The sequence below is a fragment of the Salvelinus sp. IW2-2015 genome, linkage group LG32, assembly GCF_002910315.2.
Source record: "Salvelinus sp. IW2-2015 linkage group LG32, ASM291031v2, whole genome shotgun sequence".
NCBI classification, from domain to species: domain Eukaryota; kingdom Metazoa; phylum Chordata; class Actinopteri; order Salmoniformes; family Salmonidae; genus Salvelinus; species Salvelinus sp. IW2-2015.
In genome coordinates, this window is record NC_036871.1 from 24,397,843 (window position 1) to 24,422,754 (window position 24,912).

At 41.1% G+C, this 24,912-nt stretch overlaps 1 protein-coding gene across 2 annotated transcripts; it reads right to left on the reverse strand.

Annotated features, from left to right (window-relative positions):
• Positions 1-563: 563 nt before the first annotated feature.
• On the reverse strand, positions 564-23,095 carry LOC111956360 (tetratricopeptide repeat protein 39C-like). Of its 2 annotated transcripts, XM_023976818.2 has the most exons (14): positions 22,528-23,095; positions 11,465-11,513; positions 10,673-10,801; positions 9,176-9,287; positions 8,549-8,927; positions 6,128-6,296; positions 5,821-5,914; positions 5,611-5,718; positions 5,270-5,379; positions 4,399-4,522; positions 4,101-4,198; positions 3,867-3,971; positions 3,700-3,738; positions 564-1,717 (listed from the first exon to the last, which is right to left on the reverse strand). In XM_023976818.2, the coding sequence occupies exons 1-14, from the start codon at positions 22,665-22,667 to the stop codon at positions 1,625-1,627; spliced, it is 1,749 nt and encodes a 582-aa protein (XP_023832586.1). In that variant the 5' UTR covers positions 22,668-23,095; the 3' UTR covers positions 564-1,624. The 2 variants fall into 2 exon arrangements, with proteins under 2 accessions (XP_023832586.1, XP_023832588.1); XM_023976820.2 differs by lacking the exon at positions 11,465-11,513 and having other exon boundaries at positions 565-1,717; positions 22,528-22,613.
• Positions 23,096-24,912: the final 1,817 nt, after the last annotated feature.

The window sequence follows — 24,912 nt, forward strand, 5'->3', positions numbered from 1 at the left end:
AAAGTYAAATCAACCCTTGCCGATAGTGATGGAAATGTCCAGATTATTTGATGTAGAAATATGAGTAACCTAGCCAGGTAATGAGTAGCCAGGTAACCTATCTGATATGCCTCGTTCAAAACAACTGGTAACTCGGAGCTCGGAAAACTGTCAACTTCTAATTTAAATTATTTTCAAGACCACTGGCAACTGCGAAAAAACACGCTCCGACTGGGGGAAAATTGATTTGAACGGTCATCCAACTTGGAGTTCCTACTCGGGAAGTCGAGCGTCTTTCTAGAGCTCAGGCTTTACGATCACTGACATCATGATTTGATCTCGTATTTTTCAGAGTTCCCAGTTGTCATGAACGCAGCAATAGTTGGATCGAGTGCTGCACAGTAGCAGTCCTAATTTTAGCCAAATCTGCCATTTACAGAAATGTTAATTGAGATGCACTGTCCCTTACAAATAAATAAATCATGAGACGACATGCATCTTAAAACACATTATGGAAATAAAATGACCATAGATTTAAGAGATGTATTGTTTTAACACATGATTTTATACATACAAAACTAAAAAAACAAAGCAACAAAGGAAAACCAGTTTCCAGCAAATACAAGTACAGCAGAGTGTAGATGTTATACCCATAAGTGAGTGCCAAAAGGACAATGTAATTTAGCTAGTAACATATCTATAGTATTAAAGTACAGTTACATATTTACACTGATATGAATAGGTGGTTTCCCTTTAAAATATCAATACACTTGTTATTAAAACCAGATTTTTATTTTATTACATTTTTTTWAAGTAACAATGTTGTAACATGTTTGAGGAAATCTGCTTATATTACCATCTATAATGGACTCACAATGCCTATAACCTAAGGTGATTAAAGGGTTGGCATCAATTTACAGTGACAAAGGCCAGGTGATGAGTAGTAGCATAGGGATTGTGCATTCAGATTGTTTACTACTGTAAGAGCAACAGGACATTGAGGTCATCTGGCAGAAACCAGATGTCAGTAGGGTTGCTATGGCACAAGTTCACTGCTTTATAATGAAGTGTCATACACAATGGCATACAGTTTTCAATCTGAACCCTTTCATATCTTATGGGAGAGAAAGATATTATTGTACTATTCACATTTTAGCCATTTAGCAGACGCTCGCATCCAAAGCGACTTACAGGAGCAATTGGGTTAAGTGCCTTGCTCAAGGGCATGTCGACAGATGTTCCACCTAGTCGGCTCAGGGATTTGAACCAGCAACCTTTCAGTTACTGGCCCAACGCTCTTAACCATTAGACTACCTGCTGCCTCACTGACAGATTTTCACCCAATATATTTTTCCTTGGTAAAAAGAGTTACGTTTGCCTCCCAGCAGCAACTACTGTACATATTTGATCTGGTTGAAACACACGATTACACTCCAGTAGTCTGCACTATCCCTCAAGGAGATTTACTCTAAACTACACATTACAAACTTGATGGCACATTCATTATACAAACATAAGTCAACTGAAACAAACACATTGCAGTGAACCATCACAGTGCTGTGATGATCAAGATGCCTTCTGGAGTCGTTTCCAGATACTTCTACCCTCAACGCAGAGCTAGGATGGTGGAGGAATGGGGCAGTAGTCAGGGTGGGGCCACCTCCTTCCTCATGGAAACCAGAGCTGAGTGGATGCGTACATGGAGCCTGTTCTCAAAGTCATAGCCAGCAAAGTCATCCTGTAGAAACAAACACAGATTACTACATCACATATAACATCCTCAAAAGGGCACATACAGGTAAGGAAATATACCTTACAGTGAAATGCTTACTTACAGGCTCTAACCAATAGTGCAAAAAAAGGTGTTAGGTGAACAATAGGTAAGTAAAGAAATAAAACAACAGTAAAAAGACAGGCTATATACAGTAGCGAGGCTATAAAAGTAGCAAGGCTACATACAGACACCGGTTAGTCAGGCTGATTGAGGTAGTATGTACATGTAGATATGGTTAAAGTGACTATGCATATATGATGAACAGAGAGTAGCAGTAGCGTAAGAGGGTTTGGCGGGTGGCGGGACAATACAGATAGCCCGGTTAGCCAATGTGCGGGAGCACTGGTTGGTCGGCCCAATTGAGGTAGTATGTAAATGAATGTATAGTTAAAGTGACTATGCTAATATGATAAAACAGAGTAGCAGCAGCGTAAAAAGAGGGTTTGGGGGGGGGGGGCACACAATGCAAATAGTCTGGGTAGCCACTTGCTTACCAGTTCAGAAGTCCTATGGCTTGGGGGTAAAAACTGTTGAGAAGCCTTTTGTCCTAGACTTGGCACTCCGGTACCGTTGCCATGCGGTAGTAGAGAGAAGTCTGACTGGGGTGGCAGGGGTCTTTGACAATTTTTAGGGCGTTCCTCTGACACCGCCTGGGGTGTAGAGGTCCTGGATGGCAGGCAGCTTAGCCCAGTGATGTACTGGGCCGTACGCACTACCCTCTGTAGTGCCTTGCGGTCAGAGGCCGAGCAATTGCCGTACCAGACAGTGATGTAACCAGTCAGGATGCTCTCGATGGTGCAGCTGTAGAACCTTTTGAGGATCTCAGGACCCATGCCAAATCTTTTTAGTTTCCTGAGGGGGAATAGGCTTTGTCGTGCCCTCTTCACGACTGTCTTGGTGTGTTGGACCATTCTAGTTTGTTGTTGATGTGGACACCGAGGAATTTGAAGCTCTTAACCTGCTCCACTACAGCCCCGTCGATGAGAATGAGGGCGTGCTTGGTACTCCTTTTCCTGTAGTCCACAATCATCTCCTTAGTCTGGCTACGTTGAGGATAGGTTGTTATTCTGGCACCACACGGCCAGGTCTCTGACCTCCTCCCTATAGGCTGTCTCGTCATTGTCTGTGATCACTGTTGTGTCGTCTGCAAACTTAAATAATGGTGTTGGAGTCGTGCCTGGCCATCAGTCGTGGGTGAACAGGGAGTACAGGAGGGAACTGAACACCACACCCCTGGGAAGCTCCAGTGTTGAGGATCAGCGTGGCAGATGTGTTGCTACCTACCCTCACCACCTGGGGGCAGCCCGTCAGGAAGTCCAGGATCCAGTTGCAGAGGGAGGTGTTTAGTCCCAGGATCCTTAGCTTAGTGATGAGCTTTGAGGGTACTATGGTGTTGAACGCTGAGCTGTAGTCAATGAATAGCATTCTCACATAAGTGTTCCTTTTGTCCAGGTGGGAAAGGGCAGTGTGGAGTGCAATAGAGATTGCATCATCTGTGGATCTGTTTGGGCGGTATGCAAATTGGAGTGGGTCTAGGGTTTCTGGGATAATGGTGTTGATGTGAGCCATTACCAACCTTTCAAAGCACTTCATGGCTACGGACGTGAGTGCTATGGGTCGGTAGTCATTTAGGCAGGTTGCCTTTGTGTTCTTGGGCACAGGGACTATGGTGTTCTGCTAGAAACATGTTGGTGTTACAGACTCAATCAGGGAAATGTTGAAAATGTCAGTGAAGACACCTGCCAGTTGGTCAGCACATGCCCGGAGCACACATCCTGGTCATCCGTCTGGCCCCGCAGCCTTGTGTATGTTGACCGGTTTAAAGGTCTTACTCACGTCGGCTACGTAAATCATTTTGAATGCCTGTCCCACATCATTCCAGATACTATAACTGACAACTACAAGTTCCAAAAATACACTATAGGTGAAGGAAAGTTCTACTGTACCTTGGCCTGAAGCATCAGAGCTCTGCCCTTCRCTTCAGACTGAGCAGAGAAGAAAACCACAATCAGATATACTCAATCAACTACTGTATTTAACATACACTTGCTCTCCTCCGGGTTGACACATTGCACAATACAATATAGCAACACACTGTATACACTGAGCTCACCTCAGGGCTGTCCAGGAAAACACAGCCCAACTCGTAGCAGGAGTAGGGCTGCACATAGGAGTTGTTCTGACGACCCACCTCATCTCCGGCAGCCAGATGGAAGCACTGCAATGTTCAATGAAATATAATAAAGAGTAGTAAACATTCACTATTCTCATTACACTAATATTTGCAGATACATATGACGTGTGTACTTTGTTTTCAATACATATCAATAGGATGGTGAGACAGAACCTCAATGGCGTCTTTTATGTTGCCGAGACATCTGTGTATGTCACCAAGAAGCAGGTTTTTCAGGCCAGCAATTGAGACGTCATCTAGTTCCTGCAGAACTAAGGAGACAGACAACCCAGAGTTTCCTTCCACATTCACAGGAATGCACTTTTATGGCACCACAACAACGACTCACACAAATTGGTCCTTCACAACCAAAAGAGAATAGGCTATACTTGATTTGTGTAGCAAACATGGTAGTTGGGACTGGGAGTTTGATCATGTGTAGTTTGTCGATGCATGTTCTCACACTGTGTACCTTGGCTCATGATCTGTAGCTTAGAGGTGCAGCAGTTCGGCAGAGCCTTCCACAGGTAAAGTACCTCGATCACAGCCAGGACACACAGCTCTCTGGATGGGGTGTGTTTCCTTAGCCTCTCCGCCTGCACACACACTACCATCTCAGTCAAGAAGCAAAATTCTGCCTACCACATAATCCACTGCCAACTTTCCTCCATACAATGACTTCAGATCACCTTGAAACTGTACAACGATGAAAAAGATTAATTCTCATTAGAAGTAATAATTCACATACACCACAATTCAAAGGTTTGGGGTCACTTAGAAATGTCCTTGTTTTTGAATTGCCAGTTATTGGCAATTTCTCGCATGGAATAGCCTTCATTTCTCAGAACAAGAATAGACTGACGAGTTTCAGAAGAAAGCTTCTGGCCATTTTGAGCCTGTAATCAAACCCATAAATGCTGATGCTCCAGATACTCAACTAGTCTAAAGGCCAGTTGTATTGCTTCTTTAAATCAGCACAACAGTTTTCAGCTGTGATAACATAATTGCAAAAGGGTTTTCTAATGATCAATTAGCCTTTAAAATGATCAACTTGGATCAGCTAACACAACATGACATTGGAACACAGGAGTGATGGTTGCTGATAATGGGCCTCTGTACGCCTATGTAGATATTCCATTTAAAAAATCTGCCGTTTCCAGCTACAATAGTCATTTACAACATCAACAATGTCTACACTGTATTTCTGATCAATTTCATGTTATTTTAAAATGGACAAAAAAATGTGCTTTTCTTTAAAAAACAAGGACATTTCTAAGTGACCCCAAACTTTTGAACGGTAGTATAGATCTATAGAAATGTGCTGTTGCCAGTCCCACATTCACCCTCTTCATAGAGAACTGTTCTATCTTATTGTTCTTCCGTTTCAGCAGCGTATGAACATCCTTGAAGACAGCGGCAGCCCCTTCCAGATCTCCTGATGCTCCCTGGGACACTATAGTGGACCACAGAGACAAGGCCCAGGGGTTAGAATCTGCAGGGTACCTCAACGCCAACATATTACCGTTATCAGGGGATGTATGCCATTATCGCTAATAGGCTCAGAAGCTTTTCATTCAGCTGAATTAGCATTCCCAGAACTTATTTTATCTTTGAAAAGAAAGAAAACAAGAGGATGTTTTAACCCCAACAACAATTGAGTGACCTCTAACCTTTGCCCTCTCACCTCCAGTTAGGTAGGCGTAGTAGCACTGGGACCAGTGTGACTCAGTTGCCAGACGCTGAAAGGCCCTGTAGGCGTCACTGTACCTCAGCTCGATCATACTGCACCACCCTGAGAAGAGCAGAGAGAATGGACTGTCACTCAGAAACAACAAGGCAATGGAGAGCATTAGTTAGAGATGATGTTGAAGTGAAGAGGGATAAAAGCATGTACCTATTTCATACAAACACACATGCTGGATCTCCCTCTGGTCTGTAGCCAGCTCCAAGGCATTTTGGAAGGACGTCAAGGCACTGTTGATCTGGCACTGGAAGTGAAGAGGAGAGAGGGGGAAGAGAAGGACGAAGACCAACACACTACAGCCACAGTCCTAGACACAGGTTACCTTGTGTTGTTATTTATACTAATTTCTTGGCAGGGTAAACTATAGCACCAGAATAACTTAGAGACGTTCAGGTTGTACCTCGTTTAACTCATTTTAAAATGTCTTCCCTCTACTGAACATGACCCAGGTCATTACCTCCAGGCGCTGCACCCTGCCCTTGAAGAACAAGAAGAGGGAGGAGTTAGGGTATACAGGGTCCTTCCTCTGGAGGATAGCCTTAGCCTCCATCAGGCCGGCCTGTGTGTCTGAGCCGTCCAGGGCAAAAAAGGGTTGCACTACCGTATAGTACCACAAGAGGGCCAACCTGCCACAGAGGGACAGAAATCCTCGTTATTGGGAAAGGGAAAGGACGATTCCTAGTCAGTTGTACAACTGAATGCCTTCAACTGAGATGTGTCTTACGCATTTAACCCCTCAGCTTGGGGATTTGATCCAGCAACCTTTCGGTTACTGGCCCAACATGACAACAGTGACCACGTTTACATGCGCACAGTATTCCGGATAGTACCTCATATCCCACTTAAGGGATAGTTCAGGATAAGCTGTTTCCAGGCACTTTTGATATCCTGCTCACAAGTATCCATGAATAAACAGAATATTTCTCATTTAAGTTCATATGCGTTATATGGAATGTACCTGAAACATGGACACTGACTGTAGGCCTATAACATCTCACATGTAGAGTAATATAATATTAACTCCTGCAGAATTAAGCATTTCTTGGAGTAAAATTATACAAATTTACATTTTTTCTTAGGAACAGGAGTGGATAAATATGATTTTTTGCTCTCAGCATCCCTTGAGAAAATGCTAATGTATTGTGTTAATGTTATGCAAGCAGATAGTATTTCAACCACATAACATAAGCACCCAAGACAAACTGAAGTCTTATCAGAAATGTTTAATCGTTTTCTCAGCTTTTCATTTCCTTAAAACCGGTCAAACTGATGACATTTGGAAATTTTGCACAGGACAAATCTTTCCACTGTTTTGGGGTTATTGCATGTTCTACCCAGTCCCTAAAAGAAACATAGTACTTTACCATGTTAACTAGATTACTAATGCATTCATTCTTTCTATCAAATGCTAGAAATTCTGGTGAGCACTACTTTCTTTAGTTGTCTCGGGCAACAAGTTATGACAAGAGAAGCTGCATGTCAGCTCTAACTATAAGTAGAAAGTTGTCTAAATTAGGGGTGAATGTAGCCAGTAGTCTATACGGTCCAGTACGGCGTATCAGCAAATAAATTATGGAATTATTGAACTGCGTAGGTAGCCTACTTTTTGAAGTGATTTGTTTGATAATCAGATGAAAACACAAATGTATCCCGTCTAAGATCAGGATTCACAGCCATTTTATCTGGGTTTCTCATAACCGCTATAAACTTTTTGGGTTATTGTAAACAGGATATGATATTTATATGCTCCAACTCAAAAACAGAGTACTTGAGCATCCAACATAATAATTGGATATTGGTGTGCATGTAAATGTGTTCAAGAGTTTTACTGGTGAATATCAGCATTCAGAGGGTCAGTCAAGAAACCAAGACATATCACATCTGTCGGTAAACATGTGACCAATTTCAAGTTGAAAAGCTTGCTACCAAACTCAGCAGATAAGTCGGCTGATAACACAATCAAAATTCTGCAGAATCAACCGTTACATGCAGCTTAGATGTGAAAGCAACAGCACTTGATTGTCCAAGAAAATTTTCCTTCAAGCACAATAAAGATAAGATTATCTTAAAATGTTGAACATGTGTACTCTAATTTTTTAAATTTTATTTAACTATGCAAGTCAGATAAGAACAAATTCTTATTTACAATGGACGGCCTACCCTGGCCAAACCCTAACCCGGATGACGCGGGGCCAATTGTGCGCCGCCCTATGGGACTCCCAATCACGACCGATTGTGATACAGCCTAGAATCGAACCAGGGTCTGTAGTGCCGCCTCTAGCACTGAGATACAGTGCCTTAGACCGATGCGCCAATCGGGAGCCCCTCCTAAAATAATCTTTGTTTTCTGCCAAGGCATTGATGGGAGGCATCAGTTTAACCAGGGGCTAGGGTCAGCTCCTCTCGATTATTACAGCAGCTTACATTTTAGTCATTTTGCAGATGCTCTTATCCAGAGCAAATTACGGTTCAGTGCCTTGCTCAAGGGCACAGACAGATGTTTCACCTAGTCGACTCAGAGATTTGAACCAGCAACTTTTCAGTTACTGGCCCAACGCTCTTAACCACTAGGCTACCTGCCACCCTTCATCTTGGCCTGACTAATGGGTTTCAGGCCTGTTAAAGGCTGTAGTTGCCTTCCAAATGGCACCCAATTCCCTATATAGTACACTATTGATGTCAAAAGTAGTGCACTATATAGGGAATAGGATGTCATTTGGGAGGCAGAATGTGTCTTCTGCCTTCTGCTGTGGATGTGTCGGCAGAATCAAACAGTCACCACAGTCAAAAAACAGAAAAAGTCTAAATAAACCAAGACACAAAAAAATGCATTTTGACACGCAATGTCCCTGTGGTCGGTAGTGGTACCCCTACTCACGTAGCTAGGGGGGCCTTCATGTCCTTACTTTCACTGGCATACGTAAGGGCGGACAGCCCCTGGTGACGGTTGCCAGGGAAACCCAGAAGGTTGACAATCTTCAGCAGGTGTGGCGGTACCATGGAGATGCACAGGTGGAACAGGCCGTAGCCAAAACTAACCGAGCCCTTGAGCCTCTCCAGTGCCTCTGGGCTCACCCCATTGGTCCTCTGGGTTGGGGGCGTGGCATGGTTGCGGTTGGCCTGGTCAGTGGATGGAGAGGGAGACCCTTGCTGGTCGGAGGACCTCTTGCTGCAATCCTGCAGCTGGCTGATGTCGCTGTAACACTTGTTGTACATCTTCCAGGCTTTGCGGAGAATCCAGCCTCCTCTGATGTATGCTGGGCGGGATTGGGAGAGAAGTCCATGAGAAATAACACACATAAACCAGGACGTTTGAGTCCTGAGAGACATGGTCTACATACCAATGTGCATTATAGAATACAACTTATTGGACATGCATTATAAATCAGTATGCAAGAGCAAATATTGAAACAACACAGTGCAGCCAATCAGTCAAATACATATGGTTCATCAGTCAGCTATAAGCCTACATGTAGGTCAAGGTAGAAGTGATGAGGTGTCTCACATGAAAGTTCCTGTTTGATGAAAGAGAGGACAGCGAGGTACACCTGGCAGTCTGCCACAATGATCTGTCTCTGGAGACGGTCTACTATTGCCACCCCTGACCTCTGGGAGTCCTGGAGGAAGGACAAAACACACAGTGAGCACAGTGACATCTATAGATGTCAGCATCCAAGTTTTAGAGCAATGCCAAATACGCATGTCAGTAAACATTGTCAATGTTATATACAGTTGAAGTCGGAAGTTTACATACACTTAGGTTGGAGTCATTAAAACTAGTTTTTCAACCACTACACAAATTTCTTGATAACAAACTATAGTTTTGGCAAGTCGGTTAGGACATCTACTTTGTGCATGACACAAGTCATTTTTCCAACAATTGTTTACAGACAGATTATTTCACTTAATCACAATTCCAGTGGGTCAGAAGTTTACATACACTAAGTTGACTGTGCCTTTAAACAGCTTGGAAAATTCCAGACAATTATGTAATGTCTTTAGAAGCTTCTGATAGGCTAATTGACATCATTTGAGTCAATTGGAGGTGTACCTGTGGATGTATTTCAAGGCCTACCTTCAAAGTCAGTGCCTCTTTGCAAAATGGCTGAAGGACAACAAAGTCAAGGTATTGGAGTGGCCATCACAAAGCCCTGACCTCAATCCCATAGAACATTTGTGGGCAGAACTGAAAAAGCATGTGTGAGCAAGGAGGCCTACAAACCTGACTCAGTCACCAGCTCTGTCAGGAGGAATGGGTCAAAATTCACCCAACTTATTGTGGGAAGCTTGTGGAAGGCTACCCAAAACGTTTGACCTACGTTCAACAATTTTGAAGGCAATGATTCCAAATACTAATTGAGTGCATGTAAACTTCTGACCCACTGGGAATGTGATGAAAGAAATAAAAGCTGAAATAAATCATTCTCTCTATTATTCTGACATTTCACATTCTAAAAATAAAGTGGTGATCCTAACTGATCTAAGACAGGGAATTTTTACTAGGATTAAATGTCAGGAATTGTGAAAAACGGAGTTTAAATGTATTTGGCTAAGGTGTATGTAAACTTCTGACTTCAACTGTGTGTGTGTATACATACATACATACATACATACATACATACATACATACATACATACATACATACATACATACATACATACATACATACACACAAATAAAACACACAGACATACATACATATATTCCTGGAAATAGTTAGCAAGCTGAGTGCTTGACTGCCGTTGTGAGGTCAGAACACTCAGATCAACCCTACTCCTCAGCCAGAGTGTCCAGTGTGCGCTCTGAACACTCCGAGAGCGAAACACTCAGTTTACGAACGAACAATCTGACAACACTCTGAATTTACAAAACAACAAGAGTGCACTCTGGCAGTCTCGTGCGAATTTAGAGGGGCTGTGTGAGGTGCTATGCAGTCAATAGGTATGAGCTCCTTGGAGGTTCATTAGGTGTGTATGTGTGTGTGTATTGCACTTCACCCACACTCCTCCTGATCTTTTTTTTAATGGTCTCTATGACCCCAGTGTTGTCGCTCTCACACAGTCTCTCAGTAGCTCGGAGGTCATCAAAGGCCATCTGCATCTTCTCCTCCTCAAACGTCATCATGGCATTCTACACACATAGCCACAATCACAGTACCAGTCAGTCAGGGCCTTTCTCTGAGAGTAATACACAAAGCATAGCGGTCATCTCATTCGTCATGATATCATCCTGTAGCAGTCATATTGTTTGAATAGAAACACAGATCCTATCAGCAGCTACATAAAACAATACAAAAGCACAGCTAGACAACCAACTATATGAGTCATGGATTTCTCTGAGTAATATTTCATCCAAACATTTTCAGAGATGTGTACAAATCATTTTTTCCCAGTCAGTTCTCTAGCCCACCGTGAGCCAGTTATATAAGGTTGGTGAATCATTGATGATTCAGTATGTGGGCCAGCAGCAGGGGATGCACAGCAGGACTACTGCTCAGGATATCCCTAGTGTGCTATTATCTGTGTGACCTTCAATTTATTCAGCCAATCTGTACATCAGATGCTTTATGACTAGGTCTATGTTTAAGATAGAGATGTACTGTCAAATTCCAACAACTGAACACGTTGGCATTCAATAAAAAACGTACAACATTACAGACTCCGTAATACATAGATATCTTCCTGTTTCCTAACTCCAATGGTCTGCAATGCAGAAGTATCAAATGAGAATAGCAGTGATACAGTAAATCAGTAAGAGATGTTGACCTCCTCTGTCCTCTCCACCACTACTCACCAGGAAGCTGACAAAACTGGCTCCGAAACTCATCAGTGGACTGTGGGTCCTGGAAGAGAGAGTCTCACAAAGACACAGAGGTTGGAACCACAAATCTCAAAATTGGACTCGGTCTAATGTCCATTGCTAGTGTTTCTTGGCCCAAGCAAGTTTCTTCTTATTATTGATGTCCTTTAGTAGTGGTTTCTTTTCAGCAATTTGACCATGAAGGCCTGATTCACACAGTCTCCTCTGAACAGTTGATGTTGAGATGTGTCTGTTACTTGAACTCTGAAGAATTTATTTGGGCTGTAATTTCTGAGGCTGGTAGTGGTGTAAAGCTTGCCACCATTGGACTCTGGAGCAGTGGAAACACATTCTCTGGAGTGATGAATCATGCTTCACCATCTGGCAGTCCGACGGACGAATCTGGGTTTGGAGGACGCCAGGAGAACGCTACCTGCCCCAATGCATAGTGTCAACTGTAAAGTTTGGTGGAGGAGGAATAATGGTGTGGGTCTGTTTTCATGGTTTGGGCCCTTAGTTCCAGTGAATGCACATTTTTTTATATTTTAGTATAGTGTATTTTCTAATTCCTGCCCCTCATGACGGAGGATAATGAAAGTTCACAGAAGTAACAATGAAAGCTTTTGTTTATGAATTATTAAGTGATTACATTTTAAGCATTTAGCAGACATTTGTCTCTTATCCAGAGCGACTTACAGTTAGTGCATTCATCTTAAGATAGCTAGTTGGGAAAACCAAATCACAGTGATAGTAAGTACATTGATTCACTACACACTCCAGAGTGCAATAGCGGGGACAGTTATTGAGCTGACGTTCCAAACTGCCTCTGGAAGCATCTCTGTAGTAAGTGCTGCATCCGAGGACAGACGATTTTTAAGCGCTTTGCGCTTCAGCACTCGGCGGTCCCGTTCTGTGAGCTTGTGTGACCTACCACTTCGCGGATCAGGCGTTGTTGTTCCTAGATGTTTCTACTTCACAATAACAGCACTTAAAATTTACTGGGGCAGCTCCAGCAGGCCAGCAATTTGACAAACTGACTTATTGGAAAGGTAGCATCCTATGACAATGCCACGTTGAAAGTCACTGAGCTCTTTAGTAAGGCCATTCTGCTGCCAATGTTTGTCTATGGAGATTGCATGGCTGTGTGCTCAATTTTATACACCTGTCAGCAACAGGTGTGGCTGAAATAGCTGAATCACTAATTTGAAGGGGTGTCCACACATACATACAAAATAATCTTAAAGATTTAAAGGTTTTTGGTAAAGGAATTTCAAGGCACAAGGCAATATTTCTTAAACTTAGAGGTCAGAAAAATGTCTACAGAACTAAATATAAAAGTGTTGATATTAGTTGGAAGGGGTCTTAACGTCAACATTTTCTTTTGATGCGATCCTAATACCTTAAGACTTTCTGGTAGATGTTTTTTTAAGACCAATTTTCTATATTTTTGACCAGAAATCAAAGCCATTGCATATTCCTAATTTTTAGAATGGAAAATGGTTGAAAAATGTATTTATGCATCAATTTCTCAAAAACATATACAGCTTTTCATTTGACACCCRACATACTCCTATGAACTTCATGTTGGTGCTCATGGATCCTTTTACATGCAAATGACCAGGAGACTTTAAAAGGCGCGAGTCACGCAAAAGCAAGTACTTAAGAAATGTGATTTGTACTCCAAGATAACATTTCATAGTAGTTACATTCATTCCTCAAAGTCTGGAAGGTTATTCATTTCCAAGAATGTAGTTGGCTAGATTCTATCCATGTTATGTTTTAATTTTGAAGCCTGCAGTATAGAAATATGGGATGAGGGAGGTGACCAGAAGTTTGATCAGCCTGGATTTTGTCTACAGCGGTATACTTTCATTTCCCTCCATCTCTTATGACGTACAGTTCACAGTATGCCGCTCTCTCTGGAGTTCTGAGCTCAATGTAATTAGTGAGAGAGGTGACATTTAAGCAATCAGCAGGAGACAAGGCTGTGTGTGTGTGTGTGTGTGTGTGTGTGTGTGTGTGTGTGTGTGTGTGTGTGTGTGTGTGTGTGTGTGTGTGTGTGTGTGTATCTAACTAAGCCTGCTGTGTTTAATCCTGTCTCTTATACACATCTAGATGTGTATAAGAGACAGATGACGTACAGTTCACAGTATGCCGCTCTCTCTGGAGTTCTGAGCTCAATGTAATTAGTGAGAGAGGTGACATTTAAGCAATCATCTTATACACATCTAGATGTGTATAAGAGACAGGTGTGTGTGTGTGTGTGTATGTGGTGTGTGTGTGTGTATATGTATGTTGTGTGTGTGTGTGTGTGTGTGTGTGTGTGTGTGTGTGTGTGTGTGTGTGTGTGTATCTAACTAAGCCTGCTGTGTTTAATCTGTAATCACAATGACTTTCACTGATTGGCACTTCACCTGCTGCCTTTGTAGCCTAGTTACAGTACATTGCCTAATACTATTGCCTATCAAGTTTTAGAACAATGCTATATTTAATATACAGTTGCGCTCTAATATATTGGCACCCTTCAACGTTTTTAACATGATTCACTACTTCCTTTGAAAATAATTTGAAATTGAAAACTTGTTTGGTGTTCACACATCCATTTGATTGATTTCCAACAGCACAGAAATCAAAACTGAAATTCACCTCAAATAAATACAAATAAATGTTCTGGACTAAATAATTCAGAAGAATTCAAATTCATTTGGTTGGTTGGAGGCARRTGATTCTCGTTTATTGTGTAATTTCTCTCACCTTAAGTTGCAGGTGCTTACAGGGTAAAAATATCCATTGAACCAGTTTTGAAAAGAGAAAACAGAACATTGTACTCCATTGTAAAGCGCAAGGCTGCCAATATATTAGAACACAACTGTAAGTCACTTTCTTATAATTCCAACGCAAGACCTTTCATAGTGAGACAAGAACTCTGACTCAGGCCTAATCACGCTGTAGATCTAGGTATGGACAGTGATGACAATTATTAGGTTGCCGATGATATTTGAGGAGTGAGGTGGTACKAGTAAATCATGTGAACAGCTTGGGAACACCAACTTGTTTGCTCTCAGTGTAACCTTAGTTAAAGACCATTTAATGACTGACATGACAGGAATGTTTGTGGCCTGCTTGCATAGCAGCTAACCACTGCTAACTCAGATGCAATTCTCCCAACTGGTTTGAGATCTTGGCTAAAAAGCAAGTATGAATACGTTATTTGATAAAGTACAGATGTACAGCAAAAAAAGTAATTAAACTATCATTCTAATATACAGTGGACTTTGAAATGGTACACTGGCTGAGGTTAAAGTGCAGACTGTAAGCTTTAAATTTCTGGGTACTTTCATCCATATTGGGTAAACCGTTTAGAAATGACAGCACTTTTTRTACATAGTCCAACAATTTTAGGGGACCAAATGTATTGGGACAAATTCACTTGTGTATTATAGTTTAGTATTTGGTCCCATATTCCTAGAACGCAATAGATTACATCAAGCTTCTGACTTTACAAACTTGTTGGATGCATTTGCTGTTTGTTCTGGTCGAGTTTCAGATTATTTTCTGCTCAATAGAAATGAATGGTAAATAATGTATTGTGTCATTGTGGAGTCACTTTTATTGGAATTAAAAAGATGATGTTTCTATACACTTCTACATGAATGTGGATGCTACCATGATTATGGATAGTCCTGAATGAATCATGAATAATGATGAGTGAAAWATGTACACGCACAAATATCATCCCCACAAGACATGCTAACCTCTCACCACTACAATAAGATGGGAGGTTAGCATGTCTTGGGGGTATTATATCTGTGCATCCATTTTTCTCACTCATCATTAGGGTTGCACATTTTGGGGAATATTCAGAGGTGGAAACTGCCCGTGGGAATAWATGCAAATTAATATTAATACCATTTAAATGTAGATGTTTTTTTGCATTGGATATATTTAACATATCATATGGAGACAGAAACATAAACCTTTTACCTTATAAGTAGACATAATTACAAATTATTAAATCMTTCCAATAGAAATAAAAAAAACTATTTAGTTACAAATTTAACTTTAATTGAATGAGTTGGCTCTTCACATGGGATAATTTCACTAAACAACAAAAGGGAATATTGAATGAKCCATTGCATCTCCCAAAAACATTTTCAATATACATCTGTAAAATGATAGTCTAGAAACTAAAGCTTTGGTTGTCTTCCTCTCAGGCTTCCATGTATTCCGCCTGGACCTCCTCAATGTCCACCTCTTGATCATCAGACTGAGGCCTCATCTCCAYTCACTTTCCAACCTTGTTGAGGATGGCTCGTTGCCAGGCTCAAAGCCTCAAATTTGCCCGGATGGCCACCTATTTTTCAACCCTTGTATTGGTCAACAGGRGAAATCCACAAAGTCCCTTCCACCAGGTGGCTGATAAGATATGATGGCACGACTGCCATACTGCATCTCCATCCCAAAGCCCTTGCTTGGACGTGTACTTCGCCAGACTGCCAAGAACCTTGCCCTCATCCAGGCCAAGGTGGCGAGACATGGTAGTGATGACACCATAGGCCTTGTTGATCTCTGCACCAGACAGGATGCTCTTGCCAGCATACTTTGGGTCCAACATGTACGCTGCGGCTTGTATGGGCTTCAGGCAGAAGTCTTMAYGCTTTTTKATGTATTTCAGAACTGCAGTTTCCTCTGCTTGGAGRAACAGTGAAGTGGGCAGGGCAGTACRGATTTMTYCTCTTACATCTGCAAACAGAGTCTGAACATCAGACAGGATGGCATTGTCTCCCTCAATCCGTGCAATGGCTACTGYTATAGRTTTCAGAAGTTTCAGGCTGCTTACCACTCTTTCCCAAAATACATAATCCAGGAGGATGCTCTTGATGGGGCTGTCCATATCGGCAGACTGTGATATGGTCATTTCTTGGAGAGACTCCTTCCCCTCCCGGAGACTGTCAAACATGACAAMACCCCCCCAACAGGTGTTGCTGGGCAGCTTCAATGTGGTGCTTTTATTCTTCTCACTTTGCTTGGTGAGGTAGATTGCTGCTATAACTTGATGACCCTTCAAATACCTAACCATTTCCTTGGCTCTCTTGTAGAGTGTATCCATTGTTCTCAGTACCATGATGTCCTTGAGGAGCAGATTCAATGCATGAGCAGCAGTCAATGCAGTGAGGGTAGGACTCCACTTTAGACCAAGCAGACCAAGCAGCCTTCATGTTTGCAGCTTTGTCTGTCACCAGTGCAAATACCTTCTGTCGTCCAAGGTCATTGATAACTGCCTTCAGCTCATCTGCAATGTAGAGACCGGTGTGTCTGTTGTCCCTTGTGTCTGTGTTCTTGTAGAATACTGGAGGAGGGGTGGAGATTAGAGGTTGACCGATTATGATTTTTCAACGCAGATCCCGATTATTGGAGKGCAAAAAAAGCCAATATCGAATAATCGGACGATTTATATACATTTTTATTTATTTGTAATAATGACAACAATACTGAATGAACAATCAACACTTTATTTTAACTTAATATAATACATCAATAAAATCAATTTAGYCTCAAATAAATAATAAAACATGTTGGTTTATTTAATTTGGTTTAAATAATGCAAAAACAAAGTGTTGGAGAAGAAAGTAAAAGTGCAATATGTGCCATGTAAAAAAGCTAACGTTTAAGTTCCTTGCTCAGGTCATGAGAACATATGAAAGCTGGTGGTTCCTTTTAACATGAGTCTTCAATATTCCCAGGTAAGAAGTTTTAGGTGGTAGCTATTTTAGGAATTATAAAACTTGTATTTCATATACCTTTGACTATTGGATGTTCTTATAGGCACTATAGTATTGCCAGTGTAACAGTATAGCTTCAGTCCCTCTCCTCGCCCCTACCTGGGCTCGAACTAGGGACACATCAACAACAGCCACCCTCGAAGTATCGTTACCCATCGCTCCACAAAAGCAGTGGCCCTTGCAGAGCAAGGGGAACAACTACTTCAAGGTCTCAGAGCGAGTGACGTCACCGATTGAAAYGCTATTAGCGCGCACCCCACTAACTAGCTAGCCATTTCACATCGGTTATACCAGCCTAATCTCGGGAGTTGATAGGCTTGAAGTCATAAACAACTCAATGCTTGAAGCACAGCGAAGAGCTGCTGGCAAATGCAGGAAAGTGCTGTTTGAATGAATGCTTACGAGCCTGCTGCTGCCTACCACCGCTCTATCATAGACTTAATTATAACATAATAACACACAGAAATACGAGCCTTAGGTCATTAATATGGTCAAATCCAGAAACGATCATTTCGAAAACAAAACGTTTATTCTTTCAGTGAAATACAGAACCTTTCCGTATTATATCTAACGGGTGGCATCCCTAAGTCTAAATATTGCTGTTACATTGCACAACCTTCAATGTTATGTCATAATTATGTACAATTCTGGCAAATTAATTACGGTCTTTGTTAGGAAGAAATGGTCTTCACACAGTACGCAACGAGCCAGGCAGCCCAAACTGCTGCATATACCCTGACTCTGCTCGCACGGAACGCAAGAGAAGTGACACAATTTCCCTAGTTAAAATAAATTCATGTTAGCAGGCAATATTAACTAAATATGCAGGTTTAAAAATATATACTTGTGTATTGATTTTAAAGAAAGGCATTGATGTTTATGGTTAGGTACACATTGGTGCAACAACAGTGCTTTTTTCACGAATGCGCTTGTTAAATCATCACCCATTTGTCGAAGTAGGCTGTGATTCGATGAGAAATTAACGGGCACCGCATCGATTATATGCAACGCAGGACAAGCTAGGTAAACTAGTAATATCATCAACCATGTGTAGTTAACTAGTGATTATGTTAAGATTGATTGTTTTTATAAGATAAGTTTAATGCTAGCTAGCAACTTACCTTGGCTTCTTGCTGCACTTGCGTAACAGGTAGTCAGCCTGCCACGCAGTTCCTCGTGGAGTGCAATGTAATCGGCCACAATCGGTGTCCAAAAATGCAGATTACCGATTGTTATGAAAACTTGAAATCGGCCCTAATTAAATCGGCCATTCCGATTAATCGGTCGACCTCTAGTGGAGATGTAGTTAATTATTCCATGCTAACAAACATTCGACCACCCATCAGAGATGATTGCAATACAGTCTGCTTTCTCTATGATTTGCTTGACCTTCACTTAAACTCTGCATCCAGCAAATGAGTAGATAAAGCATGTCTGGTTGGAGGGGTGTATGCTGGGCAAAGAACATTCAGAAATCTCTTTCAATACACATTGCCTGTGAGCATCAGAGGTGAACCAGTTGCATACACAGCTGGAGCAAGACATTCATCAGCATCTCTGACTAAGTTCCTCCATTGAGTCAAAAAAACTTCTGATTCCAGGAGGACCATGAGCTGTTGCTATCGATAAGGTGTCTGATTAATCCTTTTTTACCTCAAATAGAAGTAATGGGACTTTTGTAAGAGGTTGCTTGTTGTGAGCGCTGAGGGAACTTTATGCACTTGGCCAGATGATTCTGCATCTTTGTTGCATTCTTCACATATGATTTGGCACAGTATTTGCTAATGTACACAGYTTTTCCTTCTACATTAGCCGCAGTGAAATGTTTTTTTTTTTTTTTTATATACACACACACACAATGCCATTTACATATAAATAGTTAAGCAGTTAGACTTAACTCCTTTGTAAGATAAATGTTTTCAATGAAACATGTATGGAAACAGGTGAATGAACACTCCTCAGTTAGCAGGCTCAAGCAAGCCAAAACCCACATGGTAGCAAAAACTAACTAGCAGAAATTGTTAACAAGTTAGAAATGTTTTAAACTAGGGATGCACGATATAAAAATCGGTGAACATGTCTAGTTTAATACCGATGTCAAAGCTGACGTGCATACCTATATTTCAGCAAGACAACTCCAAGGCAAAATCCATTAAAGCCAAGATAATGGAATTCATTGCCCTTGACCATCAACCGTTCTCTGTCGTGGGTGATGTTGGCTTTCGCCGACTGGCCGAGCACCGGTACACTAACAAGTGCGCTATTTTTCAGATGTTGCCCTACCGGAGTTACACAGTAATAGCGTCACTGCTATTAGCTTCATGACATACATACAATGGAACGCCGTTTGGGTCTTTGCATGTCAAAAAAAATGTAAAAAAGATACAGCAGCACTGTCAATGCTGTACAAAAAAAAGTCTGCAAACAAGCAAACACCGGCCACGAACGATGTGTTCACAATACTGGGTTGGTAATAAAGCATCATTTGTTCAACCGCAACTTCTGGGGTAGCTAGCTTTAGCTTGGTACCTAGCTAGCACCAATACAACTATCCTGAAAACAATGACTAGTAGAAAATGCTGTCATTTTCATTATTCTTAGCAATGATTTAGGAATCATTGTGAGTAAGTATTAGCTAGGTTGCCACTTGTTCGCCTATTGAAATTGAACTTCAGTTCATGAAAATAAATAGCTAGCCAGCTACTTAGCCCTGTTGCCCAAAGCTAACGTTATAAGCAGCCAGTAGCTTCATCTGGCTAATGAGTCTCGACCGCACCGGGTTATGCGTTGTGAAGCTAGCCACAATAAGGTAGGCACAATAGTGAAATTAGYGGTTTGCTTGGAAAATAAAAGTATGTCATTGACAGTGATGCAAATGAATACAAATAGTATAACTATGCCATACTTATTTTGAAGGCTAACCGCAAAGTCCACTATTGTGGCAAGCTTCACATAGATAGTTCTTATTTGATTAATGGTGGTCGGACCTGTCTTATACATTAGGGTTATTTTAGATGAGAACACCTAGCTATATAGCTAGCTAACTATAGCTACGGAAATGTTTGCAATGTTTTTGAAGAACAACATTGGCTAGCTCATGGATGCAAACAGCTTTTTTTATGACCAGCACTGTAGGTGCGCGAGACAACTTTACCAGCATCATAGCATACGTATCGATGAATCGTTGTGACATGAAATACRAGTAATAGTGTAATCATTGTGTAACAAATAGTGTTATTTGACGTGCATCTTTTTTGACACGCAAAGACCCAAACAGTGTTCCATAGAAATCCTGGTTGAGAATGAAACGACTGAACAACGAAACAGCACAGTAAATAAGTGAAAGAAATTGGTTTTGATTATGGTTTTACTGCTAATGGGGACATATGTAAATGCCAACCAAAAATTTCTTTTTGGTCAGTGTGGTGTGTGTGTAACCTTTATTTAACTAGGCAAGTGAGTTAATAACAAATTCTTATTCACAATGACGGCCTACCCCGTACGACGCTGGGCCAATTGTGTGCAGCCCTATGGGACTCCCAATCACGGCCGGATGTGATACAGCATGGATTCGAAACAGGGACTGTCGTGACGCCTCTTGCACTGAGATGCAGTGCCTTAACGTAACGCACACATACATGGACGCAGCGGTCTAACTATTTAACTGTACCAGAATGCTTAAAAGGCCACTAAAAATGTTAATATCGGTTATGGGTGTCGGTTTTTTAGCAAGGAAAATATTGGATATCGTCACCAAAAATGTCATATCGGTGCATCACTAATTTAAACACTTTGCTGTAGGCTACTATTTACTAGTTAACAAAAAATAATGTATGTCATGTACAATATATTCACCCCACCCAGTATTGTAATCAAAACCTACCAGAGAGCATGTCTACTTGGCTCAGACAGTGTAGTAGTGTGGGCTCCATAGCATCTCATTAGTGTGCAAGATCTTGAGAATCAGCTGTACATGTGATGGAAGAATGTACTGTGCATGCAGAGGGTTGCAATTCCATTGAATTGGGGATAGTTTAACCAAAATATGCCACAAGGTCTAAAATTACCTTGTGTATTCCACGAAAAAAGATCCACTGTTGTAAGCAATTTTTWAAAATGAATTTAAGCAAAATTCCCCAAATTCCAGGGCTTAACTTCCCATGGAAAATTTCCAGATATTTACCACTAAGTTTCCGACCCTTCGCAACCATACTCATCATTCACGACTCATTCAGGACTATCTGTAATCATGGTAGCATCCACATTCATGTAGAAGTATGTAGAAACATATTCTATTATTTACAATAAGTTCTGAAACACAACCAAAACAAACAGCAAACACATCCAGAGTCACAAGATTGATGTAATCATTGCATGCTAGGAATATGGGAGCAAATACAAAAAACTTCTGACTACTTTGATACACATAAGTGTATTTGTCCCAATACCTTTGGTCCCCTAAAATGGGTGCTCTATGTACAAAAAGTGCTGTAATACCCAAAACGGTTTACCMGATATGGATGAAAATACCCMAAAAATTAAAGCTTACAGTCTGCACTGGTGTATCAATGTAGAATTTCAAATCCAAAATGCTGGAGTACAGAGCCAAAACAACAAAATTGTGTAACTGTCCCAATACTTTTGTAGCTCACTGTATATGTGAGTCATGGCTACAGTATGTCATGAGATGTGCAGGTTCCCTCAGTTGCACCCTCCTCCTTATTTGGTCCACTTGAGGATACAATAATAAAAGTGTTTGTGTACTTGGACTCGTGTGCATGCACACACTGAACAACACGTGTATAGGCACACACACAGAATACCACGTGTGTAGGCACAAATACTAGTCAAAAGGTACAAATTTGGCCCAAATGACTCAAATGTGATTTATTTTGTCTCATGTTTAAGCACCAATGCACACTGACAACTGATAAGGGACAGGTTGAGTCCCCATTGTGATCTTGCACACTTGAATGGGCCACTTGGAACCCAATGTCAAGATGTACTTTGTTAGAACTGTTGCTGTAGTCGGTGATTGAAACGTGAAACTTTATGAGAAACGCTGTAGCAAACTCATGAGTTAAYTTACATTGCAACACATTATAATATAATCCGTTTCCGTTTCACGTTTCACGTGGGCTTCCTTAATCGAAAAAAATAAACAGATCACGGAACAAAATATGATAGCTCCTAAATTTCTATATTTCCTAAATGAATTAACCAATTACAGTGATAGTCTATCATCTCATTATTTATGGAACGGGACAGTCTGACCTGTATTTTCTGAACAGATCGTCGCTCTCCTTGAATCCGTTGTTGAGCAGCATGTTTATTCCTTTAAATGCCAACTCTKCGTCGTCAATCTGCTCCGCTTTCTCCTCCACATATTGCTGGGCTGGTTCTGGTTTCGCCATCGATCACAACCCGTCTATTTAGTGTCGACAACGGATTGACAAATTGTCAGCGCCCACCGCCTATCGAACCAAAACACACCGGTGAACTGGAAGTGACAGCGGCTAGACTTGTGGGGGTGTGCACTGCACCTCGTCTCGTTGCAACTGCTGTACAGTAGACTGCTAGCACCAGCCACTTCGAACTAACAACGGCTATTTACTTTTCTTATAAATAATACTTTAATTCTAGCAAAGGTGTTTGTGGTACAACAATACCGTTGATTTACATCGTTTTCTTCACCCTTTTGTATGTCTGTCTTTCTCTGGGTTGGGGTGCGTGCCGAAGTAGAAACGCCGCACGATCATATTTTTCTTGTCGACAGGGACTAGCCAATGAGCATTAAGTGTGCAAATTTGAGAAGCACTAATTATCCAACATTTCCAATACGGTCTGGCTCCAGCAGGTATAAAACACCAGGGAGCGGGAAATATGCTCTATATTCTGTATATCAACTAATGTGCAAAATGTACAGAATAATATCCAAAACACTTTAATATTGGATATGGGCATGCTGTCTGCWGTATTTTATTAAAAGGTTACACATCAAATTTAAACACCAAGTTCAAAAGAATTACAAGCATTCAGAACTGACATAAATTGGCAATGAAGACAGACAGACGGACAGACATGATTAACCCACTCACAAATGTTGAATGATATCAGTGGTCAAAAGGTAGGAATGCATACATGTACAATAAAGGGTGGCCAAGTGTAAAGTAAATGGTAGCTGGTGTAACTGTCAACAGTGAATACATTTGCACTGAATGTTTCATTATGGAAAATAGTAATCAAGTATTATACACAATTATATACATAGCTTAGTCCGAGGTATATCCACTTGTATGTGAGAAAACCAAGAGAAATATTTAGTTTTTTAGTTGTGTACATTTCTCAGTGGTCCGAATTCGGTTGAATATCATTTTCGAGACTAATCTATTGAGGGAAAATGTCTTGCTTTTTTACCTTTATTTAACTAGGCAAGTCAGTTAAGAACAAATTCTTATTTTCAATGAGAGAGAGAGACAGAYTTTTACCTCGTCAGCTCAGAGAATTGATCTTGCAACCTTTTGGATACTAGTCCAACGCACTAACCACTAGCCTACCTGCCGCCCCAAGAATGTTCACCAAGAATTGACTATTCTGAATCCATATTGATTATTAAAAATTATTCTGAAAGACAACATTCACATAAAGAAAATATACCAATGCAATTATAGTAGGCCCTACATACAAAAATTGATGAGTTCAGAGTTACATGTCACAAGAGATACAGAATGGTAATTTAAATCGAGTCCATTGTTGTGACTGACATTTTCTTTGTTAACTGGTCAACATGGCATTTGTTTTTTAAAGTGCAGGGTTGCTTATATTTGCTGGCCATGATGCAATACTGACCAAACACACACCACATCCACTCTAAAGTCTAAGGAAAGCTTTTATATACTTGTCACRCCTTGACCTTAGAGATCCTTTTAATTCTCTATTTGGTTAGGTCAGGGTGTGACTAGGGTGGGCAATCTATGTTTTCTATTTCTTTGTTGGCCTGGTATGGTTCCCAATCAGAGGCAGCTGTCTATCGTTGTCTCTGATTGGGGATCATACTTAGGCAGCCTTTTTCCACCTGTATAGTGTGGGATCTTGTTTTTGTACTGTTGCTTTCCAGCCCTACAGAACTGTGCGTTTCGTTTCGTTTTGTATTTGTTGTTTTTTCGGTGTCATCAATAAAAGAAAGATGTACGCCTACCACGCTGCACCTTGGTCTACTCCTTCCAACGACGAGCGTAACAATACTATGGGGGAGGAGGACAGGAAGTACAAAGGAAGAGCCTAATGGGGGGAAACAGACATGTCTAACCCAGATGGTACAACATTAGAATATTAGAATATATTCAATAACAAGATGGTGATAATGAACACATTTATCACAAAATAAATATACTATAGTGTAACACTACAGACTAGCTCATCTCTCTTTATCTTTAGTTTCCTCATACAGAGCAACATACATGAATCTCTGAGCCGCTCGTATACCTATCAACACAAATGTGATATCACAAAATAAATATACTATAGTGTAACACTACAGACTAGCTCATCTCTCTTTATCTTTAGTTTCCTCATACAGAGCAACATACATGAATCTCTGAGCCGCTCGTATACCTATCAACACAAATGTGAGTGCGTACACACACACACACACACACA